General features: G+C 39.4%; 2 protein-coding genes across 2 annotated transcripts; one reads left to right on the forward strand and one right to left on the reverse strand.

The window, feature by feature from the left end:
* The first annotated feature begins 4,872 nt into the window (after nt 1–4,872).
* LOC131432305 (uncharacterized) lies at nt 4,873–6,587 on the forward strand. The gene is made up of 5 exons (XM_058598505.1): nt 4,873–5,133; nt 5,196–5,319; nt 5,381–5,587; nt 5,656–5,892; nt 5,957–6,587. Exons 1-5 carry the CDS (start codon nt 5,106–5,108, stop codon nt 6,408–6,410), a joined length of 1,050 nt encoding a protein of 349 aa, XP_058454488.1. The 5' UTR covers nt 4,873–5,105; the 3' UTR covers nt 6,411–6,587.
* On the reverse strand, nt 6,483–7,818 carry LOC131432306 (intraflagellar transport protein 46 homolog). The gene is made up of 4 exons (XM_058598507.1): nt 7,680–7,818; nt 7,555–7,600; nt 7,062–7,423; nt 6,483–6,908 (listed from the first exon to the last, which is right to left on the reverse strand). The coding sequence occupies exons 1-4, from the start codon at nt 7,815–7,817 to the stop codon at nt 6,483–6,485; spliced, it is 972 nt and encodes a 323-aa protein (XP_058454490.1). The 5' UTR covers nt 7,818.
* Between the last annotated feature and the right edge of the window lie 700 nt (nt 7,819–8,518).

Consider the following 8,518-nt stretch of genomic DNA (forward strand, 5'->3'; position numbering starts at 1 on the left):
TAAGGTGAATACAGAAGGGATTCATTCACTCCAGGAAGAACGATGAACCCTTCTGACTATAGCTCCACATTGGGTGAGAAACGAGAGAATATCCTTCAATTTTAGCTCCGCATACACAGACTCAACCATGTATGGAGAACCAAAAACCCGGATACGTAGCTGCGTCAATGCGGGACAGTTACATATCAGATGATATGAAGTACCATAATCGCATTTACACAAATCACACGAATAATACTCAGCACGTTGAATAGTAGCCATGTGATAATTAAGTTTTCAATGTCCAGTCAGAGCTCTGGCCAGAATACTTCAATGATACTTGGAGAAATGCAGTAGACACTTTGACATTTTCAGATTTAAATCTGGTAGAAATGCTTTTGTCTGAGCGCAAGTTTGCAAGCTGCGCCAGTAGCTGGCATGTTTGGATGCAGCCCAAGAACGTATCTTGTCTTTTATCCAACTAGTTGAAAGTGGTAAAGCTGGTTCAGGACCAACGAAATCATTCGTTGCACCAGCTCTAGCCAACTCATCAGCCCATTCATTTCCAGTAATACCAGAATGGCCGGGTACCCATAAGAAGTAAACAGCATTTGAAATGCTGAGGTCTTCAATTTGAGTTCGACATGCGATCACTAGATTCGACCGTGAGTCATTCGAACTGAGTGCTTTTAAGGCTGCCTGACTGTCGGAACAAAAATAAATACGTTTACCACAGATCCTCTCCTGAAGTGCCGATTGTACTCCTCACAGAATTGCGTAGATTTCTGCTTGGAACACAGTACAGTATCTACCAAGTGAATGACACTGCTCCAGCCTCATTTCACGACAGTAGACACCAGCACCAGCACGACCATTCAACAGAGAACCGTCCGTAAAACAAACTATGTGTTCATCAAGTTGTCGTTCCAGACAACCAGACAACCATTTCTAACGAAGAGGATAGCTCACATTGAATGTTTTAAAAGGAAAATTGCATGTGAGAGTTAGGTCACTAGGAGCGAGTAAATACTCATCCCACGTAACCATTTGAGACCACAAGCGAGTTTGGCTGGTAGCATAATCTAATGGGTTACTGTTCCAAAGCCCTGTAACCCTAAGACGGTATCCACAAGATAATGCTTCTTGTTTTAGGAACACATGTAGTGGTTTAATACAAAGTAGCGCCTCTAGAGCAGCAGTAGGAGTTGTCGTGAATGCTCCTGTCATCGCCATTAGGACCATCCTTTGGAGATGATTTAGCTTTGACTGAACTGTCGCGACTTCTCCTTTCTGCCACCATACAAGACATCCATATGCTAAAATTGGTCTAACAATAGTTGTGTAGATCCAATGAATATATCTGGGTTTGAGTCCCCATGATTTTCTAAAAGCTCGTCTGCATTGGCCGAAAGCCATGCAAGCTCTTTCAATCCTGAAGTCAATGTGAGCAGACCAATTCAGTTTTGAGTGAAGAATAACCTCGACGTATTTAACTTGATCGACCACAGTGACCTCTGAACCAAAGAACTGCAACGGACGAGCTCCTGTGATTATCCTACGATGAGTGAAAAGCACCATTGATGTCCTACCCGGATTTACAGATAATCCAACCTGACAACACCATTGTTCAACAGATCGCAGGGCTTGCTGCATTAAATCAAGAGAGTGTTAATGCTTATACCGGTCATCAATATATGATAATCGTCGGCAAAACCATAAGTCGGAAATCCAAGGTTATTAAGTTTCCTTAACAAACCATCAGCGACTAGGTTCCATAAAAGTGGGGATAGTACACCACCTTGAGGACACCCACAGACACTCAGATTTCTAATCTCTGGCTCGCCGAAGCGATGATCAAAGAAATTGATTGCTAAGCATTGCGTGTATCCAGTAAGGGAAAAATCCAAGATATTCCGTTCACGACTGCAATGTTTAACCTCCTGCAGCCATTCAGCCATCGGCACGGAAATACACCTTGACTTAGGAGTTCCTATTTTTGTGGCCTTTTACGACATGGAACAGGAAACCAGTGGATCAATTCTTGGTAAAAAATAATTCCGCCGGATGCCACACGGCTTACCTGTTTGGTGGACTTATACCACCGGTACAGGTGGACCGTAGCGTTATTCTTAGCCAGTTGGGAAACCGCTATCGACACTACACGGCTATCTAGGCTACTCAGAGAGGGAAGTTAACATTGATGGTCAACTTCCATGGATGGCCGAGCAGCCGGAAAAACACACACGACACGACCGAGCACAATAACATTAAAAATGAAACGTTTCTAGGGTCTTCATAATCAATACAAAAATAAAGATGATAATGATGATGATACACTAAACTTCACTACACTTCAAAGTTACTTGAAAGCTCAATTTTAGATACAAAAGATAAAGATTTAAACCTGAACAAAAGAACCTGTTTTAACCTAATAATGGTCGTTCACAGGGTGGACTTATTAACTTTATAAGCAGTTAATCGATCCAAGGGAATGTTGTACCAGTAATTTCAGTAATGGTGTAATTTTATTAATCCTTAAAAATCGTCGATAATCTTCGGAAAGTATCGGTAAATAATATGGCAACAATACGAGAAAGAAAACATGTGAAACAGTCCGCATAAAATATTAAGTTACTTATTTTCGCTTTGGCATATTAGGAATATACGGAACAAAATTCCGAAATTTTGTTCATATTGTAACTTAATGTTATTAACACATGAATGAACATTGTCATAGTTACAACGCGTGTAGCCATTAGACGCTTATTGTTTTGGAGAAAATAATAATTGAACTGAAACTGGTGGTTCACCAAATTCTACGAGGGTTCCTACTCAAACGATACATGTAAAATCGCTGGTAAACTTATCTTGAGTTTATCTTTGATACTATATGATATTGCATCTAATTGTACTGTATATGTGAGCCTATGGAACTAAATTATACTACTAAACCGAGGAGACCGCTTTTAGATAAGTTTCAGAATTTAATTTTGAATCTTTTGAAGCGTTTAATTCCTGGTGGGACAACAACTTGTTCAGTCACATTGTCACGTTTTGTTCGTATGGGAATTGAGATTTAAGTATGCAAACTGATCCGTTGACAAATTAAAACATTTTTAAGCTTACAATATTGAAGCTTTGGAATCATTTAAATTAGGAAAATCCATTAACAAATCATCGAGGAACAAGCGCTGCAAATTAGATCCGAAAAATCTATCGCCGATAATTCTAAATTGGCCTGATAGTTACCAGAGAACCAAAATAAAATACTCAATTCAAATCAATTTTTCAATGATATGCAATTGAAATATTCAAATGACGTTGTCTCATAAGTTTAAGTTAAATGTTTCCGAATCGATTGGTTGTTGAATTATACAAATCCATCAACAAATGACTGAGTTATAAGCGTTCAAAATTATGACAGAAAAATGTTACGCGATTAGTTTTGCATGTTTTAAATTGACACCCAGCCTCAGGAAGCGAAGTGTAAGGCATTTTTAATGGCAAAATCGACCATAAATTTGATAAATACATGGGATATTTCAAAATAACCACGGTGACCACGCCGATTCGGTTTTTCAATAGCTAGATGATATATAAGATACTCAAGCGAACACGGTGTTGCGCAGACAGCAGGAAATTTCACCAACACATAATGCAAAAGTGACAATCCAGTAAGTGAACGCATATACAATCCAGTCATCAGCTCACTGGACGAGCTACTTGTTTCATTCACAGTCAAACATCAACTAGGCAAAGAAATATTGTGCAGCCTATATTTATAGATTTCTCTTCATACTACGCATAACGATGCGGTGTTTTTTTTATGCATGACGCAAAGCCTCCTATGCCGAACAAGAAATTGACGTCATTTTGTACAACTGGGATTGGTGGATGAAAACATGACCGAGTTATTAACGTTCAAAATTATGACACAAAAAGGTTACGCGACAATTTTTGAAACTTTTAATTGACAACCCGACCCCATATAGTGAAGTAAGGCATTTTTAATGCCAAAAATGTAACTCCATGATTTGACTATTTTACGACATACAAGCAGCAACCCAATACACCAATTTTTGGCTGAAACATTTTGGCCAGCGAATACCTCACGATCTCTAGGCTGATTCCGTTCAAAAACAAAAAGTGCCATCAATCTTCTGATGGGTCTAGTCATCTTACGATTACTCTATTATAAAAAAATAAACTAACCATAGCGTATCACAACTATTTTTATCTGGTTTAAAGGCATTTAGAGTTTTTGACGGGTCTTGCGAAACAAAGTTTTTAAACCAGTTATGCATTGCTAAAGTCGTGTCCGATTTTTGCACTCAATGTTTTTGTCCGGAGTTTTCTAAACCAAGTAGCACTTAACCGATTGTTGCATTTTGCCGTTCACATAACAGTTTGGGGAAATTATTTTTATAAATAAAACTCTAATATATTCGAGATAATGTAAATGCTTACATTTTTATCTACGTAATAAAGTTTAGCATTGTTCCTGTTTCAATCTAAAGAACCGAGTACTGACGATACAATCCCCTTACACATACTATAGCCGCAATGTAGCACAGCATAGATTTTGCGTCATGTTGCAACATTTTCTTTCGGAACATCTGCCACACGGTATCATACAATTTATTGCATACAAGTTTGTTTTGTTTCTACGCTTGACGCATGGAGAAAGTAACGATCGAACATCCACCAGCGCAAATCATTGGCATCATGCTTGAGCAGAAGCTAAACTTTAAATGGTTCCACAAATGTTGATAGAAGCAACAGGTGAAAAGTTTAGGAATTTGTTTTCCGTATTTGTTTAATTATCTTTGCATAAAGTGACCGTCCTCAGTAAATTTCTCAGTCATTTCTCATTTGCATTAACTTCATTTAACATGCGTTAACATTTTCACTGAGAAATATTTCAGGAATGATTTAAGCAACATGCCGTCTCAAGGTAAACCGGTCAACAAGCTCATTATCGTACCGAGTGTGGAGAAGAATGCTGGTACAGCGTGCTGTGATAATACAGTTTTGAACGTATTCCCGGTAGAAATTACTACGTGAATTCGAACTAGCATGTCATTTTTGAAGAGTGGTTAGACTCGCAATCAGTGAATAAATCAGTGATGGTCGCAGAAAAAGAATTGTCGAAAAGTGCGCAAATGGCTTGATGAGCTTTCGGACGTGTAACCCACTTTCTCTTTGTGGCTTTACAGATGACGAACAATCAAACTTCCTGCACAGTTTGTTGACCGATGGAGCGATCACGCCAGTTGATAGCGATGTGGATTCTTATGAACTGGAGCTACCACCGTGGTACGACGATGGCAAATTCAAGAGGTAAATCATTTCGTCCCCGATAAAATTTTGTCGTTGTTTTTCATAATTGTTTACTATCTAGAGCGCAGAGCTATTTCAAGCGCAATTTCTTTGCCATGTTTGTTGCCAAAATGTGCGGTTTGTTGGTGATATTGGCCGTTCCTAGCATTCTGGATGTTCTCATATATACCAATCAGTCGTCTACGGCCGTCACCGCATACCGTCGGTACGTGGCGACCATCATGCATGTGCTTAATTGGTACTACGAAGATCTGGTGCCGAATTCTGCGTAAGTTTCGTATGAATTGAATTGTGTTGTTTTTTTTTCGTGTGCATTCCAATGTCATTTAACTTCAGCTCCTGGAAATCGATTGCCTACGTTCGGAGAATGCATGCTTCCACCAGCAAAAGAAGTCATTCGAAATTATCGGGACGAATCATCTCGCAAAAAGATATGGCCGTGACGCAGTTCGGTTTCGTGGGATACATCGTTTTAGGCTACAAAAATTTAGGAATTGTTTATCAAACCGAAGATATGGAAGCTATGATACATTTTTGGCGTGTCATCGGTTATATGATTGGGATTCAAGATCGGTGACTATGCTTGAATAATGTTTGTCATCTCTTTTTTTATTGATTTCTGTTTTTTATATTTTAGCTACAATTTATGTACGGATCGCTTGAGCACCACTGAGCAACGTATGACTCAAGTTCAAGAACAAATTCTGAGACCAGCTTTAGTCTCTAGAAAGGAAAATTTCGAGAAGATGGGAAATGCCCTGGTCAATGGATTATGGTGCTTCAACCCTTTTCTGGATTACGATGCTTTTGTTTTTCTCACGTCGCGTTTAACAGACGTCCCCGGCTATCATTATTGGGCAGAAGAACATCCCTCGCCGGGTTGTGAAACGGTGTACGTAAAGTTCACCAGATATAGTCGATTTATACTGTATTTTCTGTTACTCGTGCATGAGACACTACTCAGGTTTATTGTGTTTAGATGGTACTTCAATAGTCAGATGGTACTTTCAAGATTTCTGATAACCTATTTCCCATTTTTGGCTATCTTCAAGTTCGGTGTACGAGATGCCTATGTTAGAATATTAAAATAATCAATTGCATTAGCATAGTCTCTGTTAAACAATGTATAATGATCTGTCCAGTTATTTTAAATTTATATGCGTTCAAGGGTTACTTTGCTGCTTAACGGCTAAGTAGAGATTGAACAAATGATAGAGCGCCTGAATATAGCCTGCCTGGTCACTGCCTTGCTGCACAGGGATATCAAACACATTGCATATTATTTCAATATACTGTGTCAAAGAACAGTCCAAATCCGCTGAAGGAAATCCAACCGTGTCCAACATACGTTCGACCTCCTCGGGCCACTCAGACATGAGATTGTCAATATTGACCGTTGATTTCAGGGCATTAATGTTCTGGGTGGCTTGATTCGTCTTCAGCTGCTGTATCTCCGTAATCCAGCGGTCAATGTCTCTCTGGTTCTTTGCGATGGCCGACGGTGTTTCCAGAGGTTTGGTGAAAATTGATCGCATTTTCATCTGCAGCAACACACGATCACTTTGCTCCCCACACGGTTCATCCAATGTCTTCGGGAAAGAGAAGTCAAAGTTAAATGGTTTTCGAATAACTACAGCCAATTAAGCAAATTGAAATCCATGAATAAAACAAGCTCACAGAAAACTACTGCCGCCAAACCGAGCTCTCGAGAAAACAGCACAAAAAAAACTACTAAACCTCACCTCCAACCCGAGTCTCTTGATATGCTCGCTTAAAACCGCTTTCTTTTCCTCACTCAGCAAGGGGGGTGAACAGATTTTCAGAAACGCATCGATATCGCCGACGGATGGAATAAAGTCCGGTACGAATATCTTCAACTTGTAGTCGATGTTGATTCGTTGTGGAGAAAATCGAGTTATGTACTGAAACATATCCTTCAGCTCATTCGGTGCCTCGATATTCTCATAGAACTTGGGATTGAATTCTTTCTCTTCTACCAAGCTTTTCGAAATTTCCTTTTCATCCTCAGAAACGCTGCCACTGCTGTCCGTCAGTGAATCGTGTTTTTGCAAACTATCTCTTTTGATATAGATGTCTTTCACCTCTGCAATCGTCAAAACAATGAAATATATTTTCAACGCACGAAATGAAAACATGTTTGCAGAGTTCTATGTGATTATTATCAGGTACGATGATACTGCAGTCAGTAATGTAAATCAATATTAACACACTTACTTGATGGTTTCGGAACATCCGCATCAATCTTGCTAACAATTTCGTCCTGCAAAAACATGGAAAGTTAACTACTGAAGAGTTTGTTTTGCGGATTGGCCCAGCTCGCCAAAAGTGTTTAACACTACCTTTTCCGAAATTTGTTCTTCACTTGGATGTTTTTCGTGCACAAACTTCAACGAACTTGAAACGTCCAAATCCGGCGGAGGACTATCGTCAATTTCTCGACCGTTTTTAATTTCATACATTTCATCATACAAATCCATGTTTGTTTTCTACAGATGTCTTCCTCAAACTATTGGCCCTTTTGTTTTTGCATCGCGCCGTAACCATGGTAACCATCCAACCGACCGGCGTGTAAATATTTGTACATGCGCTTTCATGGCACCAGTCTTAACAGACTTGTATAGTTGAAACGGTATGAAACAGGGCCGCTTTTACATAGGGTTAGTGGGGGTAAGTGCCCCCGGGCCCACGGGACCTCGGACCAACCGAGCAAAAAAGCACAGTTAGCTAGGGGCACACAAAAAATCTTGCCCCCGGATCCATTATTACGTAAAAGCAGCGCTGGTATGAAACCAAACAAAATGTTATAAAAACAATGTACATCGTTCAGATAGCGCTTGATAACACGAGTCGAATAATCAAAAATAGTAAAAATAATAATGATAATTGATAAACCTTTTTTGGCCGTTCATGCACCTTCAGCCTCCAGTCAGTGCTGTTCATCAGTTTTTGGTAAGACTTGAATTGAACAAAAACCCATAATCAACCCTCCATTCTGGCTACTACCATCGGTTCACGTTTTGTTTGGTTTGCACTGAAACATTGATAGTATTATCAAAGATAAACTCAAGATTACGAAGAACAAAACTTGTTCGGTAATCGTGAACTCGAGAAGTATACTTTTAGAAGCCCCTTGTTAAAAAGCGTCGTTAAACATAGAAATGCGTAGCAAAAATACCAT

Source organism: Malaya genurostris, chromosome 2 (genome assembly GCF_030247185.1).
Source record: "Malaya genurostris strain Urasoe2022 chromosome 2, Malgen_1.1, whole genome shotgun sequence".
Lineage (NCBI taxonomy): Eukaryota > Metazoa > Arthropoda > Insecta > Diptera > Culicidae > Malaya > Malaya genurostris.

Bases quoted from the DNA above. Each gene is read 5' to 3' on its own strand.
- LOC131432305 (XM_058598505.1), top strand. From the start codon at position 5,106: ATGGTCGCAGAAAAAGAATTGTCGAAAA. The intron at 5,588-5,655 runs GTAAGTTTCGTA...ATTTAACTTCAG, and splicing joins GATCTGGTGCCGAATTCTGC to CTCCTGGAAATCGATTGCCT. The intron at 5,893-5,956 runs GTGACTATGCTT...TTTATATTTTAG, and splicing joins ATGATTGGGATTCAAGATCG to CTACAATTTATGTACGGATC.
- LOC131432306 (XM_058598507.1), bottom strand. From the start codon at position 7,817: ATGGATTTGTATGATGAAATGTATGAAATTAAAAACGGTCGAGAAATT. The intron at 7,601-7,679 runs GTAGTGTTAAAC...ATGTTTTTGCAG, and splicing joins AAGAACAAATTTCGGAAAAG to GACGAAATTGTTAGCAAGAT. The intron at 7,424-7,554 runs GTAAGTGTGTTA...TGACGATTGCAG, and splicing joins GGATGTTCCGAAACCATCAA to AGGTGAAAGACATCTATATC.